Source organism: Gambusia affinis, linkage group LG24 (genome assembly GCF_019740435.1).
Source record: "Gambusia affinis linkage group LG24, SWU_Gaff_1.0, whole genome shotgun sequence".
Taxonomy (NCBI): domain Eukaryota; kingdom Metazoa; phylum Chordata; class Actinopteri; order Cyprinodontiformes; family Poeciliidae; genus Gambusia; species Gambusia affinis.
Window position 1 is genome coordinate 5,299,027 of NC_057891.1, and position 23,111 is coordinate 5,322,137.

The window sequence follows — 23,111 nt, forward strand, 5'->3', positions numbered from 1 at the left end:
GCACAACCGACCCTTTAAGAGCCTCGATCTTGATTTGGCCAAAATATGAAAATGAGTTTGACACCCCTGACCTTGCTGATCTGGCTTGTTTTGGCCATTGACTGGATTTTAGATAAAATGTGCAACAAACCTAATTTTTTTTAGACCTGCTGCCCCTAAAGCCATGTCGACCTGGATGGTGAGCCATATTAGAAACCAGTCCTGATATCAGATGGTATTCACTGCTTCAGCCACAGCAATAAAAACAATCCTTCATGTTTTTCTTTTAAAACACTGAAGGGGTCAAATAAACAACCATTTAATGGCTGCAGTTTTTCTGTCCCCAGTTGACCTCATGTGACTTCCTGGTGCCTTGAGTCGTCTCTTTTCTCGGCACCCAGAGGAGCAGCCCGCCGCTCTCTAAGTGCTTCTTTGTGTTTGGAGGCAACAGCTTACAGTCGTCTCCATTAAGCCGTCCACCTGAGAAACGAGGACAAGTTTTACACATTAGTCAAATTGTTTCTCTTTTAAGTCTCTGCCAACACACTTTATGCAACAGAAACAAATAAAATAGCAGGAAGTGATTTAGTTTTTCTAGGCAGTAGTTTTGGTCAAAGAAGCGCTTTATGTTTGGTAAGGTGCTGCTGACCTCTAGAGGTTACTTTGTGCAATTAAAATGAAATAAAAGTCCAATAGTGAATGTAAACTGCATACTGGTATGCAGTTTACATACCAGTATGCAGTATGTAATACTGGTATTACATACATGCATATAGTGAATGTAAACTGCATACTGGTATTTTGTCGCTCCGTTTTTTTCACACAGCGGGATTCTGCAGCATATGAGATCTTATAAAAAAGCTCTAGACTTTACATATTCGCATTCCGAGGGGATAGCTGCGCTGACGGAGGCCGCTGGACGCAGGTATGAATATTAAATCAATCAAACCCGTGGTAATAATCACAACAAAGATGGCTGCTCTTGCTCACTTTGTGAGTTGTGTGTTTCAGTTTGCAGTGTGGGAGGCAGGTGTGTTACCTGGGCTGGGGCTCCCTGGGTTTGCTGGGCCTTATTGACGCCAGTGAATGTAAGCCCACATTCGGAGCAGGTGAGACTACTCAGAAAAATGTTTTAAAAAATAGTTGAAATTTTGTAAATGTGTCCATTTGTGTGTCTGTTAGACTACGAAGACATTCGGGGTTTTGTCAGCGGAGGCTACAAAGAACTCGGCAACAATGAAGGCGATTTGACTTTGATGGTATGTGGAGGCTGCCGGTCAATTGTCTCCAGCTTGAGCAAAACAGAGGCAATAAAACGAATTAATTAGAAATTATTACATCAAACTGTTTTGGTTTTAACAATGCACTGCCTTCATAATAAAGAGATTTAACGTAACCTTGAAGCAAAAATAACTGATTGAACAGCATTTAAGCTACATTTTCTCACACTATAATTTATTTACATGTGCTGTAATAAGAGATTCAAGCGTTTAGAGCTGAATCTGAAATTATTGGGTGTTTTCAATTATTGATTCTCTATTGAGCTTTGACTGGACCGTACCAGAACATTGAGATACTTAGAGAAAAACAAGTCTATTTTGTCTCTGGCTGTACGTTTAAAGCCATTGTTCTACTAAAAGTGAACTCTGTTTCATTACGGGGACGGTGTAAAAAAAAAAAAAAAGTCAAAGCATTCTGAGCATCTCTTTCCTCAGGGCCCTGAGTTCAGCATCTCTCATGATGACTTTCTGGATCGCGTCCTGCCCCGTCTCACGGACGACGACACCGTTCTGCTTCTCTACTCCGATTCTGGTGAGACGAGCGCAGCCTCACGTTTGGACCGTCTCCAAACCGAGTCAGCGTGTGTCTTGACAGCCTCTCCTCACAGATGATGTCGACGAGGTGGCAAAGCTGGCGCGCAGAGTGAGAGAAAAGACTTCGAACATTCATGCTGCTTATCACCAGACTGATGGAGCCACCGCTGCACAACATGTACCTGTTTATTTTTAAATCTACTGTGACGTTGCACAGTTTTTTTTATATAAAGTCTATAACCTATATTCATATTTTTATCATAGGACGACATAAATAAACTGTGTTCATCCACTATTAACTTCACATGGCCCCAAGAAACACCCAAGCGATTGCAATACATGGTACGTCTCCTTATCTACAGCCTCCTTTACAGGAAACTTTTGGTAGTTAAATGAGGAAACTCCCTCAGATTGATTTGTGATTGAGAAACCGGATGAGTTGTTTTCTCTTCTCGGCAGCGGGAGCTGTCCACTAAGCTGCTTTTGAACGCAGTGAGCACCGGCGCTCACACCTTAAAGGGAAAAGTGTTTAAGAACTACATGATCGACCTGCAAGTCACCAACAGCAAGCTCTACCGCAGAGCCACACGTTTACTGCAGGTCAGGATCGCCATGGTTGATTCTTTCATTTTTTATTTTATCTTATTGTCTGACATTAAAACAGAATCAACTAAAACTGTTTGATTTTAGGAGCTGTCCGGTCATTCTGAGTCACAGTGTGAGGAAGCCCTGCTGAAGGCCATTTATCAAGTGGACAAGCTCAGTGAAGACATAATGACCTGCAGCCTGAAAACACACACACACACCGCCGGAAAGGCTAAGAAGGTACGGCAGTGTTGAGATCCAAATGTAAGCAGTCAGATGTAGAAATGAATCAACGTCTGTCTGTGTCTGTTGTTCAGGTCGTCCCATTGGCTTTAGTCTGCCTGCTGACTGGCTGCTCCATAAAGGAGGCGGAGACTCGTTTGGAGCAGCAGTCAATCGTCAGAGAGGCAGTGGAGGCGTGTTTGAAGTCATCATAAGGTTACAATGATCATATAACGATGGACTCTGCTGCTAAATCAAACCCAAAGGCACAAAAATCACTAAAACTGAGTCACTAACAATGCATTTAAGCACTAAAGAAACCTGATTACAAACTGATATTTGAACGCAATACACACAGCCAAACATGGTGGAGGTAGAGTTATGCTTTGGGGTTAAAGGATTTTGTCAAGGAGGGTGAAGTTATGAACCTAACATCTTTCAGGATGTCTGGTAGGATTAGGCAAAAATCTAGAAAAAAATGTCTCTGTGAATGAAAAATTTATATTTTCCAAAAAGATTTTTAAAAATCCATCTTGCACAAAGTACTTTTTTTAAATATAACATCTCAAATCTCAAAGTTAACACTTTCACTTCTGATCTTTCATAACTGCATGTTGAGGCTCTGTTGCGTGACGTAAGTCAACCCCAATCCTGTGACCCTGTGTGAATCGGCACAGGCACAGGTACTGGATTAGTGTGACATGTGTGCGTGTGTGTGTGTGTGTGTGTGTGTGTGTGTGAGTGTGCATCTTGAAATGTTTGAGCAGCTTTGGAAGCACAGTGTCAGTGTCAAACACTACAGGAAGGAACAGGGAAAAAAGCAACTCCGGTGTTGATCAGAAAGCTCTGCCACATGATATTTTAGCAGTGAAAAATGTTTTTTTTTTTTTGCAGTAATCATGACAGCTGAACTTTTGATTTTATGCTTAGTATGTGAAATCCTTAAAATCCACACCTTAGCATACCGGAAATACTGGGATTTTCCAAATCTTCCCTATTTTTCATCATACTTGATTAACTGAAATGTAAAAAATTGCTAAATGCTAAAGCTTATAGGGTGCAGAAACAAAAATGTGACCAAATAAGATTAAGCATTAGTGTCATGCATTCAATCAATGACAATTAAAAGACCAAATTTTAGTTGAATATTTTTCATCTCTCTACAAAATGTAAGTGTTCTCTAAAATATTAGCACAAATACTAAAATACAAGAGCTGATTATAGTGTTGACATTTGTGATGCACTCATTGTACAGGTATGTTGGCAATCAGCCCTGCTAGGCTGTGGTGAATTTAAATTAATAATAATAAAAAAGATTGATCACATTTAACCAATGATTTTACCGGGTGTCAATTGCTGTCACATGGTTAGCTATTTTTTCTTAATAAACTCAATAATCTCTTGAAAACTGCCTTGTGTATTTATCCTGGTCGTCTCTGACATTCAAATTTGTTTGATCTTTGACGTAAAATGCAAATCTGTTCGTTGCAGTGTGAACATCCCAGTTCAACAGCAATACAAAACGTTTAAGAACTGCTTAGCATCAATAAAATCTGAAGATACGAATGTGAAAATGACCATTTGTTCATTCATTTTTATTGAGGTTGTTATGATTACAGTCATACTGTTTTATCAGTGAGCTCTAAGTACACAATATTTAGTTTTATTAGTGATGACACAGATTAAGGGACACCCACTAGAACCAGTAGTGGCGTAGGCACACACCCCCTCTCACCTAGTAGTACCAGAAATAAGAGGCTCTCATCAAACAAAGCAGCAAATTGTCTCTGCCTCTGATGCATATGCGAGAAAGTGGAGAAGATCGTTCCCAAGATATAGATTTCTTTTAGGTAATCAACTTACATCACAGAGTCTTTGTAGATTTAAACAGCTGACTTGCCAGCAGGATACAGATTTAGGTAGTTAAGTAATAGCTTGGAGATGATCTGTCTAGAGCAAGCTGGCTGTCCAAACCCCTGAGAATACAGCATGTACTTCATGAAACAAAAAAAAAGAAATGAACACAGATAAACCAACAGGAAGTGGTTCTGTCGAGCTTCACTAAAAGAAAAAGACAAAATATCTGAGGTACTTCAAATATGATTGGATATGATTTGATTTATGTTCAACCTCTGGTCAACAAAACCTAAGTCAAATATCAATAATATGTTCAACCTGTTTCTCAATACTTGCGGTTAGCTTTGAAATAAATATAAGTTACATGGTTCCAGTAAAAGTTCTTCAAGTTCAAGTTTCAGGTTTCTATAATCAGTGTGCTGCAATAAAATCTTAATACTTCTTAAGCTTTTTCACATTTTGTCATGTTACAGCCACAAACGTTAATGTGTTTCTTGGGATTATTGTGTAAATGGAAGGAGAAGAATGCACAGTTTTCAATATTTATCTATGAAAATATTAGAAAAATGTGGCATGAATTTATGTTTCTACCATTACTTAGTAGAAATATGTCTCTAAAAGATGTGTTAAATTCAATGTTCTAGGAATTTGTGGAAATTTGTGTCTAAGATAGTTTGAATAATTAGCATTTAATCCACAATAATCCAGCCCATATTTTTCTAAGTGGAATAGATTTGAACTGATTTAATTTTGATCCATTACATCAAGCTCCAGTAAAACAGATTGAAGTTTGAGGCTGCAACATGACAACATGTGAAAACATCAGCAAGTCACGATGACAACGTCTATTTTAAATTTGGAGAAGTTAAAGTGCTTCAAGTGTTCAAAAGAGTCTTAAACCAAATGTATTAGTGCAGTCTCCTCACTCTTTGGTTTTATGGCCATTTATGTCGACCACTTTAGAGTTCGAAGGTAAATCCATGTCCACGTCTTCCATCGAGCCAGGCTGGGACTCCACTGAGGTTCTGGTGAACTGGTGGAGCAGAGTCCCATCCTCGTTTTTGCCTTTGGCCGCCTCCTCCTCCTCACTTTCTTGCTCAGGTCTAAACTCCTCCACTGCATCTTCCTGACCTTCTTCTCTGCTGCTTTTTGCTTCCTCTTCCCCAGAGCTGGCGGTCTCCTGCGGAGCCGATTCTTCAGCGCTGGCGTCGCCGTGACGCTTACTATCGTCAGAGTCTTCGGCGTCCGCCTCTTCGCCCTCCGTCACGCACGCAGCGGGACTCGCACCTTGGCTCTGCAGGTTAAAAAAGATCCAAAAATTAATAATCAGTCATTGTAAACAACATTGATTTCATGACAAGAGATGAATTAAAGATGTTAGGCTCGTTTAGCTTTAATATTATATTGAAAATCTTCCAGTTTTTTGTAAGCTGGTTGCTGACCGACAGTTACAGCAGAGACTCAGAGTGCCTGCAAAACAAAACAGATTTGTTCAGGCTGCCTAATTGGATGCTGAGATTAGCTTTTCCCACAGGCTTATCATTAGCTGTGAGGATACAGTGGGTCAGATTTTAACCCAGGGTCATGTTCAGGGACTTAGCTCTGTTTTAAAATAGAGTTCCTATCGGTAAATGAGACCAATGGCTCATGCAGATTTTCACAACTGTGCATATAATGGACACCATCATAACGTCTGTAGCTAATCTTAGAAACGAGGATCTTGAAGGCCTGAGAAGCTGGGGTTAGTCAAATCCCTGCTTCATCTCTCAGAATATTCAGTTATTGATTAAAAAATATTTTTAGTGTGTAAGATACAAAGCAAGACTGTGTATATATATTTATTGTTAATAATGTCACAAAAAATACCTTATAAAACAGCTTCAACTTGAAAATATAAGCACTTTAACAAGTGCTTTTGACTCAAAAATGTAAGATTAGAAACTAGCACTTCACTCAAAAGTGCTAAAAAATAAACACAAAAGCCTCAGCTGCCATTATGCCCTCAAACCAGAATATTATGAACCACGTAGTAGTATATAACTCAATAAACCTACGACCATGAAAAAGTTTTCAGGTCTTATTACTGTTGGACTTGATGGATCAAAAATGAGGTAAAATCTGTCTGATGATGTGAAGCAGGGTAAAAAAAAAAACCAACAGGTTAATGAAAAACAAAATTCACAAATGGTGAAAACATGGAACCATGATGGTTATGAAGTAGCCTAGTAAAAGTCCAGATTTGAATCTGTAATTTTGTAGCATGAGCTTCAACTTGGTGATCACAACTGGGCAAATGCTTTTTCACACTTCTGCACTAAATTAGACTTTAACTAGGAACATACTGACAATTTTCTCAGGCGGATTTTTGTCTAACAATCTTTCACCTGTGGTGAAGCTCTCTCCTCCTCAGAAGCCTCTCCTTCCTTCTCCTCACTCTCTTCCTGTTTTTCCTCTTCCTCTCCTGTGCCTTCATCTTCCTCCTCTGCAGATGCGCCGACGTTTCCCTGCATCATCTCCTCCGCCAGCGTCGGCTCTCCATTAGTCGCCGATGTGTCATCCTCTGATTCCGCCTCCTGGTCGCCTGTTGTTGCCTCCTTCACCGTCTCTCTATCGCTCTCTTCCTCCTCCTCTTCTCCCGTTCCTGCCTCTCCTTCATCGGTGCAGTTGCTCGTTTCCCCCACTTCACCCTCTTCTTCTTTGTTGCTCTCAGACTGACAAGTGCACAGTCCTTCATCCTCCTCCTCTGCATTTTCTGATGTCTCTTCTTGCTCATCTGTTTCCAGCTCCTCATCTTCAGCACTATTCTCCTCTCCTTCCTGTTCTCTATTTCTACTCTCCTCATCTTTCTCTTGCTCTTCCTCCTCGTCTTCCTCCGGTATTGTCTCCTCTAACACAACATCAGCTTTTATATCCTCTTTGGTTTCTTCTTCCTCTTCTTCTTCGACTACCTCTAAATTTCTTCCTTCTTCATCTGCAGCCGCCTGTTCCTCCTCAGCAGGTTTCGGCACAGAGGAAGGAGGCAATGGGCTTTTCTTGAGCTGAAGGATCTTAAGGAGGTCAAATTCCATCATCACAGGAGCTTCGGCAGCCAGTGGGTTCTTCTTGAAAGGCCTGGCGGCCATTTTCTTGCGGATACAAGCTTCGCAGGGGCAGTATTCATCGTCGCTTCGCTGGTCACTGAAATGAGACGCCATTTCCTCATCACTGAGAGATTCTGCGGTTTTCACTGACTGGTTCTTCATCACCTGAAACAGAAATCAAACACTTTGAGTTTTTACATGACCTTGAAGAAGTGTTATCAATAAAACTTTAGGCTAAAAAGTTTAATTTTGGTCTCGTTGGACTTGAGAACCTTCTTTTACGTGTCAGCTGGATGCCCTACGACTCAGATCAGGATGTCCTTTTTAGGTTTTTGTCTCTGAATGGGACAGAGAAATGGACTGCAGAAAAGTCAACACCCATGTTGGGCTGAAACAATTAATCATGACTGATGATTGAAATAATCGTCAACTAATTTAGCAATCGATTAATCGTTGACTGGAGTGTACAGACTAATAAAACCCCAACATCATGTCCAGTGGCTTCTTCGTGTCGGATCTGTGGCGCATTTACCTTCAGCATGCGGCGCCTCTTCTCCGTCATGGTAGAATCCCGAGACATGTTCGCTAGCTGCGGCGGCCGAGGCGACCTCCCCACTTTTCCGGCTCGGCTTTGGATCTTCCTCATTTCCCGCTGGATGCTGCTCTGGATGCGCCGGCTCACCTCCTCCCTCAGCTCGGCGATCATGGTGTCCAGGATGAGGCTGTCGTCCAGGTCCCAGCGGACCTTAAGCTCCTCCATGGCCTCAATGTAGTGGCTCATGAACTGCTTTTCCAGCTTCTTCAGGAGGTGAAGAACCCAAACCGGATCGGGGTCTTGGGATAGACGTTTGGATAAGGGTGGCCGAGGAGCAGAGGGAGGAGTCCCTGAGCTGGAGTCCTCCTGTGTGTCTCTTTCGTTGTCTGTGGGGGACTTGGAGCTGTCGTTGGGAGAGCTCTTTTCCGATAACGAAGGGTTGTCAGTGGCTTTAGAGCTGCCAAGAGGAAGAGTACTTTGCTCTTCACTCTTCACCACGTCCTCAGCTGTGTCTATTTTGTTTGTTTCCTCAGCTTCTGTCTCCACTTCGACTTGTCCGGCTGCTGCATTTCCATCGTCCTCTTCAACAACCTTCTCTGCCGCCTCTTCCTCCTGCAGAGATTCAGTTTCTTTCCTGGGTGGTTCATCTTCTCCTTGGTTCCCATTGCTTTTCTCTCCACCCGATCCGCCCGAGCCGCTGCTCATACACACTCCAGATGAGGACATCGGTGGAGTCACCTGGTCTGTGCCGCCGTCTTTAGTGTCCTTGACGTTGATGTTGTGCGGTTCAGTGAGCCACAGGGACTGAAGAATGCCCATAATATCGTCGTACTGCTGCTTGCGGTCCTTCTGTTCATGACTGCTGACTGCAGGCTCAATAAGCTGCAGCTGGGCCAAGCAGTCCAAAAGCCCCCTGGCTGATGTGCTGAGTCTGCGGCCATAAACTGGAGACACCTACACAGGATGGTAAATGAGCACATACTGAAATTATGGGCAGATTACTTAAATGAGAGTGAGTAAAAGCTTTTTTGACACTTAATTTTAGATCAGCAAACAAATTCTAATAACAGAGAAAGACTATTGAGGAAAAGCATTTCCCAAATGGTGATTTTATCAATAAACCATCTATGGAACAACAACAAAAAAAAGACTTAATTATAACCTGTCTGATAATATGAAGTAGGCTAAAAGATCTAAAAAGAATTAAAAGAACATTCAAGAATCAAGACTAGATTTGACTGAACAGCTAAATCAATATTTAGTACTTCTTACAAAGTCTGATCAACTATAAAACAAAGAATAAAGGTAAAAAAAGCAGTGGCTAAATCTATTTTAGAGTCATTGTTGGGGATAATTTGGCAAAAGAAAAATAATTCTTAATATGGGATCTCCCAACCCTCCTCATCTTTACTAAAATTTATCAAAAATATTTATGAGCTATCTTATTTTTCTGTAAAAAAACCATTTTTACCTTAGGTGCCAGCAGATATGCTCACCTGTCTTTGTGTTTGTGGGTGTTATTTGTAAATGTTCAACGTTTATTCTTCTATTGTACATTGTACATTTCATCCCGAAAACCTAGCAGCATTATCTGCTTCGTTATTAGCGATATTAAATAGTCAGAATGTCCTAAAGCATTACTTGGGATCCAATTTTATTTGTGCTTTTCTTTGGTAAAGTTTTATGTCTTGTAAGAGGTTCTGTCTTACCTCAGGCATGCTCTGACATCGACCCAAAGACGAGCTCAATAGGACTTTCATCACAGCGGCAGATGAATGCCAGTTTCTGGAACGAGAAGAAATCTCTGCTCTATCGCCTAAAGTCGGACCGACTCCATCACCTTCGGCCTCCTCCTTTTTTTCTTCCTCTTGTGGCTCTATTTTCTCCTCCAGTTCCACCTTCTCATCCTCTGGACTCATCTCCCCTGTTCCTACTTCTTCTGTTGGTGTCTCCTCCAGTTCTTTTGCCCCCTCTTCAGTTTCTTCATCATTTAACTCATCATCAAGTGTGAGCATGCTAGTATTAGCAGGAATGCTCCGCAGCCAGTCGCTAACAACTTCATTGGGAGATGCGTTGGGCAAAAACTCAGGTGTCACTTCCACCACGTCTTCCCGATCCTTTCGACTTCTGCGCCTCTGAGACTTCCCACTCTTCTTGCTGTGGGCTTTGTCACTGGTATTACTGGCTTTTGATTGGCAGTCCTCCTGGCGAGCAGCAGCCAAAGTTTCCCTCAGTAGGTCAGCAGCAGACAGAGAGTGAGACAAGGTGCTTCCGCTACCTGGTTTGATTTTACTGGCCGGTCTGGGGCTGTGTAAGGAACAAGGACTTGTTGATTTGGGAGGGGTTTCTTTTTGCCTGGAACTGGAAACTTTGGTACTTCCACACTCACTTTCTTTGTGGGATTTGTGATCTCCAGATTTGACTGACCCCAAAGTCATATTCCTCTCCTCTGAAGTTCTTTTTGTCTCTGACTGCACCGAAGCTGTTGACTCAGGCCTAGGACCACATGGACTTTGGGAGTTGACACTTGTCTTGTCTTCTTCTCCTTTGGTCTTACTTCTTGGTCTACTGGTTTTCTGGTTTTCTGCATCAGTACTTGTAGGAACATTAGAAGTCGTTTCAGAAGGGAATTTCCCACAAACTTGTGTGCCTGACATTACAGAGGAGCTCCTGCTCTTTGGAGTGTCCATTTTGTGAGCATTTGTTGCAGCAGATTTCACGCTTTCTGCTTTGTCTATGCTTGTGGGGTCAGGACTGCTGCTTTTTCCCTTAGACTGAGCTGCTGATTTGAGACTACAATTACAACAGGATTTATGAGACCTGCTGCTTTGGACTGTCGTTGCACTGGTTGGTCTTTCACTCCATTGTTCCCCACCCTCTTCATCGCCCTTTTCACATTCTCTGGGTGTTTCAATAATTGGGATATCAACCACTGGAGGATTGTGGAGATAAGGGCTTTTCCTCTCGCCGTTGCAAAAAGAGACACTAGATTTGCCACAGTCTGATTCGGCTGTTTCCTGATCCTCTGGCAGCCCTAAAGATATCGAACCTGATGAATTACGACTCAAAGGTTCATCCGTGCATCCTGATTCTTTCCTCTGTCGTTTTGAGGAGCGAGACTGAGCTCCCTCACTATTTCTGTCTTCTTTATTTTCCTTTTCAACAGGTGAGGCTGTTTCACAGCGACACCTGGATCTGCTTACTTTGCTAGAGGTTTTGGAGTGAACAGACAACGAACTGGGCCCTCTTTGCTCACCAGCACCGGAGTTCGGTGACAACTTTTGCACAGGGGATTGAGAACCTCTGGAGGAAGGGGAATGTGAGCGGGATGAAGGTTTTCTTTTTGGTGAGAGCGTTTTACCATCAGGGTCTATAGTATATGTGCCTTTTATTGCAGCATCATCCTCGTTGTCACCGGCTTGTGATGTTTCAATACAAGCAACATCAGAATCAGGTTCTCCTTCTTTTGCCTCATCAGCTCCTTCTGGTGTTTTGATGGTGACAGCATTTGTAGTTGAGGGATTTTTACTAGAAAGGTCAGATTTGACTGAAGATTTAGATTTTACAGACATGACGCTCTCCAAAGCCTCACGATGTTCAATGTCAGTCTCATCCTTGTTTGTCTTGGTCAAAGAAAGATTGGGGTCATTCTGAGGCTCTCTTGGTTGGTTTGACCTCTTTGACTGAGAGGACTTAGCAGAGGTGTGTGATCTTTGTGAATTAGCACTCAGGGATCTGTTTTCAATTGCATTGTTTGATTTAGCAGAAGAATCTGATTTACAAGACCTAGCACTGTTTGACCTGTTGTTATTTTCTAAATTATCTTCTATTATGCTTTCTGGCCTGGGCTGCATTTCTTCTGCATTGTTTCCCACTTCTAAGGCTGGAGACGATGCTTTGCCATTATCATTACACTTGCAGGATTTTGTGGAATGAACAGATAGTCTCCCAGACATTTGACTGGTTGCGATTTCTTCTGTTTCCTCCCCAGTTTCTGACCTGGGAGAAGTGGATTTTTCCAAAGCTTCAGTGGACCTATGGGATCTGTTAGACTTGGCAGACAGTTTTGATGTTGCTGACATTTCACTTGCCGATCTTTCCTCCACTCCCGATTCTTCCCTCTCTTCTATTACGCCATTCAGCTCATCTTTCTCCTTGTTTTCTGGAGTTAGAGCTTTTGCACACTGCTTACAAGATGAGCTGGATCTTGCTGAAGCCTTGGATTTATCTGATTTATTCGACAGGACACTTCCAGCCTTTCCAGACTTGTTAGATACATTTGACTTCATAGAGAGGCTACTCTGAGCTCTTTTGTCTGCGTCACCTTCTTCTGCAATTGTTTTGTTTGACGGGGACACCTCTTTAGCAACTGACAAGCAGCTAGATTTATGGGACTTGACTGAGGCACTGGATTTATTTGACATAGAACTGGTTGTTCGTTCTGCTGTGTTCTCTCCCTCTTTTTCTAACCTTGACTTTGTAAGTAGAGCTTCAGTTGCGCACTTGGACTTAGCAGATAAACCAGTCTGAGCTGACATTGCGCTGTTTGCACGTTTGCAGCCTCCACAGTTTGAGCAAACATTGGATGTCCATGATTTCTGTGAACCTGCTGAAAGTCCTGTGTTATGGGATAAGCCACTAAGACCCCTGTTCATTTCTTCATTGTCAATTGCAGCTGCCGCTTCTTCTTCTGATGCTTGGTTCTTGGGTTCCTGGGACGTTGAACCGGGGACTCGATCCGTCTCATCTGGTTCAGCTGTTGAGTGAGGGTTAGTTGGTCCACAGTGACAGGATGAAGCTGAAGACAAAGCCCTGTTTCCTGCATTTTCTTCCTGCTCCTGGCATTTGAGAGACAGGGCTGAACAGGCGGAGATGTTGCTTGACGGACCTTCACCCAGGTGATTTGCTGGGGTAGGAGTGGGGGACAGTTCATTTCTGTGGGAGCACTGGGAAGCGCTGGGTGGCAGATCATCCTCCTCATCATCCTGGTCTTCTTTCAGTGACTGTAAAATATGCGAAGAGCAGCTGATTGCAGACAGTGGTCGGATTTCATCTTCCCCCATCATCACCTCGCCCTCCACTGACTTTCCGCTGGGTGGTCGAATGTTGGTATCTATGGCAACCACCTCTGTCCGACTGCAGCATCGTCTAACTTTGCAGACCTCAACTTGAGTGTCCCCGTCTTGGTCCACTTCTACCCTTTCCTCCACCTGCTCTGTAAGACACATCTCTTTCTGGACCAACTGGCTCTGTTCTGAGCCGGAGCCACCTGGAGACCCGGAGACCCGCGCCCGACACCGAATCACTCTTCTGGAATTGCATGATGAGGAAGAGCTTGACGAGTGTGTGTGTCTCATCACAGCGTGACTTGATGAATGAACGGGTGGGGCAGGAGGATGTTTGTGCGTGGGGTTTTCCCACAAATCAAACTGCCGTTCATGTCTCTGATAACAACATTGGCATTGGTTCTCCACCAACGCTCTCTGCAGAGGCCGGCTGGAATAATCCACACCCTCATAGGAAGTTGAATCAGGGTCAGAACAGCTTTCTGATGTGCCTTGTTGCAGGTAATGTGGTTGAGCGTGGCTCAGGGGGCAAAAATCATTGGTGAGAGAGGGCGATTTTTTAATTTGTGTGGACCACTGAACGGTCTCCTCATTTTGGAGGCGAAAACGTACCCTCATCTCTACTGACAGGCTGCCGTCTTTATTAACAAAAACACGCTTTTCAATGTCATCATTCGTTATAGCTGGTCTTGCTTGGGAGAAGACGCCGTACGACTTTTCAGACGACAAAGAGAAGCGAGCAGACCGATTTGAAGAATCGGATCGAGGGTGGATGATGCTCTTCTTAGTCTCAAGACCAAAGTTAACTGAAAAGAAAAGAAAAAATGAGCTTCTGAGATTGATATGAAAAGTCTGTAGACCAATGTTCTCTGACCTGTAAATGGAGGCAAGATGCTTCCAAATTAATCCTTGGAATTTGTTGAATATACATTAACAAATATTAGTTTACTTTACCTATGGCCTACAGATTATATAACCTGTATCTAACTAGCAAAGTTTTTCTGAAATTGTCTTTCAATAGCCAGATATAAATCTAAGCCTTCAATTTTTTTCCAAAACAACTTACCATTTTTCTTGCTTTCATTTCCTTCATCATATTCACTGGCTCTGGATTGAGCTCCATGAGGTGGGGACCTTATGCCTTGTGTTGCAGGAGATCTGGCACCGTTACCAGGAATCCTTGGACCGAGACCTGGAGACTTGCTCCCCAGACCAGGCAGCTTTTCCTCTGAAGACTTCCTAATGAAGTTTATGAGCATAGGGCTGAAGGCTTCCCGGCCAACACACACCAGAACACCAGGACAAGTCAACAAGCTTTGCACACTGTCAATCTAGGAGCAAATATACAGAGAGAGCTTTATCTCATAAGTTTTTATCTCATTTGTAAGTAAATACTGAGTTAAAATTCACTCTCACCCTGCGTCCTTCTGCAGTGTACAGCTTGCGAACATGAAACTGCATAACCTCGGACACTTCGTCTAGGAAAGCTCTTAGACTCCTAGTAGATCTCCTGCTCAGCACAATGCTCCACCTCATCCCCGGCTCGCTGTTCTTCACCAGCAGAATCCGCCTCTGCCTGTGAGGCAAATTCAAATGGCCGGGTGGAGTCACAGAGGATGCTTCGGGGCGTTGAGGCCTCCGGCTGTGATGGTACCAGATGCCTTGGCGTTTGCTGGCCAGGTCCATGTTAATGGGCTTAGCCTGGCGCCGGTCAGAGCAGAGGTAGCAGCCACCATCTTGGAGCTGCTCCAGGTGTTTGATGGTGTGTGTACCTTGGGGAGTGGTCACAGTCCGCACTCCAAACGGGAGGGGGACCTGTACATATAGGTAAGTATAAGCAACAGATCATGAATGAATAAATAATCCTAACGCTTCTGCTTAGGGAAAGATTTAAAAGTGCATCTGAAGAGTCAGCTTCAAAAGAGATCCCTGCATGAGAAACATGCTTCTAACCTTTTGGGAAAGGTCATCCAGCAGGGCATCAAAGCATTTGAAGCTGCGCTTGTGGACGGCCATCCGGACGCCCCCAAACTGGCTGTCGCCGCTTTTGTAAAAAGTTATCCGCTTGGCCGGGGCGGCTGTGGTCACATGGGCGTGGCGTGAACTGGAAGTAGGGGGCGCAGGCAGAGGCGAGCCATGCTTATACGGGGGGTGGGGATCCCACAACCCTGTTTGGACCGACTGCATGGTCTGATGTCAGATATACCTGCAGAACATAATCAAAACACGCAGCACTGACCAAAAGACACTGGCAAATCAACCATAATGACAGAACGGCTGTCTTCCATTCTCATACATTCTAATTATTCTCACAAGGTCACAAGACTTAATCAGGATGTAAACCTGTGGAGTCAGAACATCCACTAATAGGAGAACTTGACACAGCCTGGTGTCACATGCGTGGATTTGCTCACAGCAAAGCTATTTAGACTCACCAATAGGCTTTTTTAGCCAACCCCAATCTCCGGTTTACTCTGAGGTCTGACATGCCCAAATAATTTTAAATAAAACTAAATTTGAAGGAATGGCAAGATTATCTCCCCTTTATGCAACAAGGCTAATCTTTACCTGATTTTATGAAGCTAAAAGTAGCATGTCAAAGTGGATACGGATAATTGGATAATTAAAAAGTGGATAATTTAGCTGATTTTTATACTTTTTTATGGTGAAATATTTTCTTTATGGCTTACTTTATTTTGGCAATTTTAGTTTTATAATTTAAATTAACTCTTCAATAAAATTAAAAGGATAATAATATTTAAACTTAATTGTAAAACCGACTGATCTGGTTAGTTTTAGTGTGAAGGGATTATAACTATCTTGAGCAATTGAGAAATTTCACACCTTAAACCATTTCCTTTCATTTCCATTTCCATTTCCTTTCATTGCTGTGTGGCTTGAAGCTACAGTGCAATTTCAGCTTAATATCACTTTTTACATTCAGTATAAACTTTACAGAGTAGCATTCAACAATTAGCCTGAATAATGTTTAATAAGCAGTGTTTAAAGGTGATTGTAATCAGCAGCCTAAGCAGAATTTTAAGCCCAATAAGGCCGGAGTTCAGAGCCAAATCACTGCTCTGAGCTCCAGACAAGCCCAACGTGACACCATGCTTCTTAATCCTCCAGCTAATTTAGCAACCATAAAGTCTGCTGCTTCCTTTCCCTATGAGGAGACAGCACTACTGAACATTTAGTGTTTGAATAACAAAATGACAGCTAATAGTTATTAGATTTGAACTTTAAACCCCAAAACTTTTTTCTGCGTTACTTAAAAAGATGATGAAAATAGCATCTGCTTTAAAATGTTATTTGTCTTGAAATTGTACATTTTTGAGTGTAAATATGAAAATAAATCACCACAGTAAAAAATTAAGTATAATCAGTTGACCTGAACTGGGGTTCAGGATTAAAAGTGTCCCAACAAGTGGAAGGAGTTTGTGAACAGGAACAGGCTATTCAGGTTTAGCCAATTAGCTCATGCTGGGTCCTCATTGGTTTATCATCTAAAGATTCAAGCGAGTGACCTGTAAGTTTATCGAAAGGCAAAATATAAACATTATCAGTATTTAATATGTTTATAAAACTTTTTCCCCCAAAATAATTGACAAATCTTTTAACCGTTTTTGTGAAAAAACTTTACGGTGCCAAACAATGGTAATCCATTTTGCACTATTCAGAAAAAGATTTTATGCATTAGTTAACTGACATTTATGCTATTAAAAATAACAATACGTCAGTAAAATAACTAATAAATGCTTAGTAATAATAATAATAATAATTAAACATTTAATATTTAACTTTTTTAGTTATTTTTTTACTTCAAACGTTTAGGTTAGCTTAACTTAAAAGCCTCCTGTGACCAATTATATATGAATAACATACTCACACAGTCAGGAAACATGGTCCAAAGAAGTGTGGAAAACCTGAACTGAAATTTATGGTTGGCTTTGCAGAGACTGGCTGGTCAAGTCAAGACCATTGCTGGTACCAGCACTGGTAAAAAAAATTATTATTTTTAAAAAGACAAGGTCAAGTTGTGTAGTTTTCCCTGCAGCTCAGATCAAAAACCAAGACGGAGTCTGTTGGAAGGCTGGAGGCAAAATGGCAGCCGGTAATTGGACAGAAGGATGTGGGAGGGGGATGAATGGATGGACAGGGAGGGAAGCTGAGGAGAAGAGAGGAGGAGCAATGCTAAGGATAGAAAGAAAATCCTGCCTAATAATCTCTCTGTGTGTTAGAGTGGAGATGTATGTAGAAGAAAGAAGTTGTTTGCACAAAGAGGCAACAAGCTGCAATTCTGAGGAGTCATGTGAAAGCACATAAAATAAAACCTCTTAGTATTGAAGGAAATAAAAACATACATTTGATTTGTAGCAGAAAAGTGCTTAATGAGGATAATCACTACAGAAAGTGAGAGGTACAAAATTGACTTAATTGACTTCACAATACTATTTTGAAGTTCCTAGTTTTGGAAGTTTTGTACCTGGCAAATAAATAAGCAGTGCTTAGCCTGGTGGGGGCAGAAATAAAGCCTGCTGGCCCACCAGGCTTAGAAAGGAATGAAATGGCACTAAATTGGTACGTATGTACGACATGAGGGCACAAGATGGAGAAGGGACAAAAAATTAATTTCATTAATCCTTGAAATAAGAGATTATGGTTTTTGTTGCATAATTCAGCCTGATGTAACTACTTTTTACTTTTTTTATTTTTTATTTATTTATCAGTGTCTGCTTCACAGGTCTAATGAGAGATGGAGGCAGAGCAGGTGGGCCTCAGAGACCTGAAGGTAGACAGGAAGTCAGGGTTGAGTAGCGCCTGAAATGACAGGACGGAGGCAGAGCGTCTCTAAGAAAGAGTTGATGCTTTTCAAAGTATTCCAGGTGGATAAATCAGGGAATCTAATACTGCTACAGTGGTTTGCACACAAGTATTAATGCAAGATGCAAAATGGTCACTTTAGGAGGTTTTAAAGTGCTAATCAGTTGAGTCAGTAGGACAAGAGTAAACCAGAGGAGAGATTATATGATGTGTGGCCTAGTTTTGCAGGTTCACTCCTTCCGTTCACTTATCCAATAAGCAGGTAAGACACTCACTTCGACCCCACAACTGGATTTCAAAGGGAAAATATACTGAAAACAATAACAGTTAGATAATTAGATTCTCTCCAAACACTCTTTCTATTGGACAAGAAGCTTGTTTCAAAGTAACAAGTGAAAAGAAAAAATAAATAAATCTTACCAGAATAGATTTATGACAGACGAGAAGATTGGAGACGAAAATCCCAGATCATACCACAATAAAATATAAATCTAAACTATTTGATTTTCAGCCATGAACCGAGGTGCGATGCGCTCCTACAGCCGGAGAAGCGGCTCCGCTCTCGGCTTCCCCCGGAGAGGCGCATGTTCAAATCAGACAACTAACAGGAAGCAGAGAGAGTCAGACTTTCAAAATAAAGTGTCAGACTTTAAGAGGAGATGAGAGGAGAGGCAAATTGTCAAGAAAGCAACACTACAACCTTACCAAGAGGTGGGTAAAGAACCCACAAATTGTACTCAAAATGTTTTTCAAATCATGTACAACAATAACTGTGAAAAAACCTGAAAAACAAGAGAAAAAATCAGGTGCTCATCAACATAAGAGTTATCCCTTACACAAGTCCATATTTATGCTTTAAAAACCGGTCTCATATTTGATTAATATCAAAATCAAACCAGGATTTTAATATGAAGATACTAGACATTATCGAAGAAAACAGAAAAAGTGGGGTGATTTCAAAGCTAAATGTGAATAGAAGAATTCTAACAATATGTTACAACGGGACCAAATCGGGCAAAAATAAAGCTTTTATTTTGAAAGCAATAATAAGAAATAGTTTGCGTTATATCAGCGTGACAAAACAAATTCTGCTTTATTAGTTTCCGAGCAGAAGGATAGAGAGGAGAATAAAGGATTGAAGCGGAGGGGGTCCCTGCTAAATAGGATTAGAGACGTCTGGGCCATCTGTGTGGGGATGGATAAATAAAGTTATCACTTTATTTTACTTAACCTTATCTTCTCTTTTAATTTAACACGTTCCCCCCTTTATTCCGTTCAGTATCAATTTGAAAAGCCACAATTAAAATCCGTAAACAACCTGCGCTGTTTACCCAGTAGATTTCAAATCATTGAACACCACTGTATGGGTTTTAGGTTGACGAGTGACGATTTGGCTACGTCACCACGTCCTCCACAGCGAAAGCGTAACTTCCGCGTTGGTGGTCTCCAATGGCAACCGAGTGACCTCGAACCTCCCTGGATGGATTCCCTTTCAGAGACGGAGATGTCAAAGATAGCGAGGCTTCCGGTAGGAAACCAGCCGGGCCTTTCATTTTACTACCTGGTTCAAATGCTGCGTTCAGGTGTACGGAAATATCAGCAATAAATAATAAACACAGATACGAACGTGAAGGCCACTTGTATGTTTTGAAGGAACATTTTTGAATAATTTGGCAGATAATTTAGAAATTTAGCTTTAATATGATGAACTGCTGTACAGAGTTTAGAGAAACAACACAAAAAGTCAACTTTTTAAAATTTTATCACAATTAAACCACAACATTTAAAGTATTTTTACATGATTTGTGTGATTAACACAAAGTAGTTAATGATGGAAAAGTGGAAGGATGATATTTTTTAATTTTTATTATTTGATTAACGTTTGATTCAATGTAGGTTTTGATAGCTTATGTATATCATCTGTTTCCAGAGGAATGCTGGCATCCAAAGACTCAGCCGTCACTTCCATTGGTTCGAGTTCACCAACGAAAAGCTCCCTTTACATCAAGAGTTTGTATATGGTGTCGCCATGTTCACCGCAGGGCAAGGCTTCTCCTGGGCCGACGTGATCCGCTCAGCTATGTTTGCCAAGGCCATCTTCCCTCAGTCTCATGGTAACAACAAGCCTGTTTCCTTTATTAGGGAAATCAACATTACGCTCTCTCTGCTGCACAAATGGTAACGTTGTTGTTGATAGGCAAACAGAAATGCTCTCTTCCACCTGTGCATTCAAATTAGAGTGAGTCAGTTAATGATTCACTTTCTGTCGCTTACACAAGCAACCTTTTAGCATGATAAAAAAAAAAAAAGCCTTTCAGGCTTGTTTAGCTGCAGAGCTGTTTATTTATTCAAATAAATCATTTCCAAGAGTTGCATTTTGGTTCATTAAACCTCCTCTATCTCCCCGTTGCCTTTTATTCTTCTTCTATCCATCCAGAATTCGACATAAACAATTTCTGGCCCCTGCTCCGAGATGTGCTGTTTGAGCATTTCCCATACTTGACGCCCTTACACCGGCATGTCTTCACCCAGTACCTGATCGACACCTGCGTCTGCAGAAGGAGGCTGTTCCAGGTGGCGGTAGATGTAACGGCTGAGGAGCTGCTTGTTCGGAAACAGCTGGAGGTGCAGCTGCCGCCCACCCTCTGCCCTTTAGCACAGGTAGGAAAAGTAGCATGTTGAACGCTAAATATGGGGAGTGAATTTTCACACTTGTTGCTACACGTCGTATGCTCAACAGAGGGCCTTTTACTGTGGAGCTAGAATATTTCCATTTTTGATACTTTGATACAATCTTTAGGGTTTCCCCCAGTGTTTTATAAGCCTGGCAGGCCACCAGGCTTTCCTTGAGCCCCCACCAGGTTAAGCATAGCTTATTTATTTAAGTCTTTTAAAATGTTTGCATTTTTTAAGACTTTATAGTTGGTCTTCAAGTGTTAATATTCCAATCTTTCAGTAACACGATTATCAAGTGATATTTTCAAATTTCCTGTCAACTTTAAACATTTTTAACTCAAAACTACAATGAGCCGCTGGATGAATGACTGCCCTACTGCCCAAACACCGGGCTTAGCAAGTGTTCTGGGTGAAACTTTAAATCTTGATATAATTTTTTGTAATCCCCAATGTATGTTTGATCGTCTTCATAAAGCTTGTAAACTCTTTTACTTTTTGCATTTTCTCATAAACGTCAGTACATTTTATTCTGATTTAATGAAGTCAAAGTAAATGTGGAAATTAATAAAAATGTGACATGCATTTACAACCAACTCCACAAATTAACATGAGCACACCCTGCTGATAGTGGCACATGATGACGGCAGCATCATGCCGTGGGGACAGGAAAAAACGGCGAAGATGGTGAAATGGGAAAATAATGTACACAACACTTTTCAGGTTTTGGTATTGTTGCTTTTCTCACTTTAAATTTGTTAAGTTTGTGGTTGTAATGTGAAGAAACATAAAGCTTTTCAGACACACTCAATTGTTCTGCAGGGCACCGATCTCGAGATGTGGGAGGCGCAGTCTGAGCTGCGAGCAAAACGCGATTCCTCCCTGAAGCAGTTGGAGGAAAAACTCAAATGTGTCCTGGCCGAGCCACGGGTCACTCTGGAGGACTTTAACGTCCCATCAGATGGGATTCTGGACAAAGAGGTATTATTTTACTTAAAATAATTTAAATCCAGTGAAAATTGTGTATTATAAGTGCTGCTTTATTTCTGCTCCTCTGTGTAGAGTGCTGTGGTGTTGGTTCGATCTGCAGTCAAAGCCACAGGGGGCCAAGTGCTAGCAAGTCTGAGACAAGAGGTGTCCCTCCGCAAGGAGATCTGTCAGATCAAAATGCAGCAGGAGGCTTTGATCGCTGCTGGACGCCCGAAAATACCAACTCCTGTCGTGACATCAAAAAAGTCAAAGGGAGAAAAACCAAAACCAAAAGCAGGAAAGAAGAAATAACTGAAAACTTAAAAGCAGATTTAATTAAAAGGGAAACTAATACAAAGCAAGCTGTTATTGTTTACGGTTCTAATTTTGGTGGTTTGTCTCTGAATTTTTTTTGTCTTTTTAGCTCTTAAGATCTATTTTTATTTTATGCGCATGCTTTTCTCGAGGAAGTAGCACAACACATGAAAGTTCAGCAAGGTATGCACAAATAATATTTAGTCAACTGGTTAGAGGTGTTTTATCACTAAACTACAATTATAAACTGCATTTATATGCATATATTTTCTAAAAATTTATATTGTAAACATAAATTCCAACAAAACATTTTACTATTTTCAAATTTATTATTATTATTATGCAATTTATTTCATGACCATGAAAAACATCTCAATGATTCCCCATCCCTAGTGGTGGCAGCATCATGCTGTGGGCTGGTTTGCCACCAGAAAGATTGTCATTTCATAATTGCTTATTATGGACTATTTTTGGATTAGGCTAGATATATTAGTCAGGTTTCATCACAATATTGCATCACGTGGAGTTTTAATTTTTATTTTCTAGGAGCGCTAAGTCTGATCCAGGAGGATCCTAGCGCCGCCTGGCGCCAGCCTGGAGCAGGCACAGCAGAAATTGACATAAAATGGATGAAACGTATCTTCACCCTCAAGTGGACTCAACACGTACACCGTGTGGTTAAAATAGGTACTGCAGCTTTTACGCATATTATTAATATTTTCTGTTTACCTAATACAAATGCTACGTTAGAACAATTTCTAAAGAAGAGGTTGAAATATTTATTGTGAATACAGGATTTTATTTACATAAAAGAGCTGGCGCCGTTGCTAGCATGTTTTTAAACGCTAGTTTTGTTTCTCGTGCGTGTTTAACACCGAGCTAGAAGCGCCAGGGTCTCTCTGTGGCAACTTTGGATAGAAATTACAATAAATGTCAACTAGTGGAAGAAAATGTGACAAGACGTCGAAGAACAAGAAGAAAAAAAGAAATGCGGACAGAAAAAGGTGAGTCTGAACCATTTTCATCTCGAATTGTTCCAAAAACCTTTTCATTTACAATATTTTCTGACTTTGAGCCGCTTTAAATCGGTCTTGTCCTCACGGAAGGGCTGCTAAATAATTCATTGAACATATTCGCCACAAATTTTACTTTATTTTTCACCAATTATTTACAGACCAATACAATATAGAGG

The 23,111-nt window shown here is 41.4% G+C and overlaps 3 protein-coding genes across 6 annotated transcripts in view; 2 read left to right on the forward strand and 1 right to left on the reverse strand.

The window, feature by feature from the left end:
* gckr (glucokinase (hexokinase 4) regulator) overlaps positions 1-4,042 on the forward strand; it is a 14,674-nt gene extending 10,632 nt beyond the window's left edge. For 2 of the 3 annotated variants that reach the window (XM_044109987.1, XM_044109989.1), the window contains 9 exons: positions 806-904; positions 991-1,088; positions 1,162-1,238; positions 1,695-1,791; positions 1,868-1,971; positions 2,058-2,135; positions 2,253-2,393; positions 2,484-2,618; positions 2,696-4,041. In XM_044109987.1, the coding sequence (XP_043965922.1) occupies positions 806-904; positions 991-1,088; positions 1,162-1,238; positions 1,695-1,791; positions 1,868-1,971; positions 2,058-2,135; positions 2,253-2,393; positions 2,484-2,618; positions 2,696-2,815 (949 nt within the window). In that variant the 3' untranslated portion in view covers positions 2,816-4,041. Of the gene's footprint in view, positions 1-805; positions 905-990; positions 1,089-1,161; positions 1,239-1,694; positions 1,792-1,867; positions 1,972-2,057; positions 2,136-2,252; positions 2,394-2,483; positions 2,619-2,695 lie in introns of all 3 variants that reach the window. The other variant, XM_044109988.1, reaches the window with a different exon arrangement.
* Positions 4,043-4,216: 174 nt separating this feature from the next.
* On the reverse strand, positions 4,217-19,275 carry rp1l1a (rp1 like 1a). 2 transcript variants are annotated; one of them, XM_044109986.1, is made up of 8 exons: positions 18,383-19,275; positions 15,092-15,344; positions 14,555-14,953; positions 14,205-14,469; positions 9,782-13,944; positions 8,070-9,026; positions 6,842-7,702; positions 4,217-5,751 (listed from the first exon to the last, which is right to left on the reverse strand). In XM_044109986.1, exons 2-8 carry the CDS (start codon positions 15,323-15,325, stop codon positions 5,380-5,382), a joined length of 7,251 nt encoding a protein of 2,416 aa, XP_043965921.1. In that variant the 5' UTR covers positions 15,326-15,344; positions 18,383-19,275; the 3' UTR covers positions 4,217-5,379. The 2 variants fall into 2 exon arrangements, with proteins under 2 accessions (XP_043965921.1, XP_043965920.1); XM_044109985.1 differs by lacking the exon at positions 18,383-19,275 and adding an exon at positions 17,028-17,101.
* A 35-nt stretch (positions 19,276-19,310) lies between these two features.
* Positions 19,311-21,957, forward strand: lg24h8orf74 (linkage group 24 C8orf74 homolog). The gene is made up of 5 exons (XM_044109993.1): positions 19,311-19,490; positions 19,893-20,076; positions 20,400-20,623; positions 21,458-21,616; positions 21,698-21,957. The coding sequence occupies exons 1-5, from the start codon at positions 19,326-19,328 to the stop codon at positions 21,914-21,916; spliced, it is 951 nt and encodes a 316-aa protein (XP_043965928.1). The 5' UTR covers positions 19,311-19,325; the 3' UTR covers positions 21,917-21,957.
* Positions 21,958-23,111: the final 1,154 nt, after the last annotated feature.

Excerpts from the sequence above, each read along its gene's own strand:
- rp1l1a (XM_044109986.1), bottom strand. The coding sequence starts at position 15,325 with ATGCAGTCGGTCCAAACAGGGTTGTGGGATCCCCACCCCCCGTATAAG. Across the intron at positions 14,470-14,554 it reads ACACTGCAGAAGGACGCAGG|ATTGACAGTGTGCAAAGCTT; the intron begins GTGAGAGTGAAT and ends ATTTGCTCCTAG. Across the intron at positions 9,027-9,781 it reads GATGTCAGAGCATGCCTGAG|GTGTCTCCAGTTTATGGCCG; the intron begins GTAAGACAGAAC and ends CATCCTGTGTAG.
- lg24h8orf74 (XM_044109993.1), top strand. The coding sequence starts at position 19,326 with ATGGGTTTTAGGTTGACGAGTGACGATTTGGCTACGTCACCACGTCCT. Across the intron at positions 19,491-19,892 it reads CAAAGATAGCGAGGCTTCCG|AGGAATGCTGGCATCCAAAG; the intron begins GTAGGAAACCAG and ends ATCTGTTTCCAG. Across the intron at positions 21,617-21,697 it reads ATGGGATTCTGGACAAAGAG|AGTGCTGTGGTGTTGGTTCG; the intron begins GTATTATTTTAC and ends TCCTCTGTGTAG.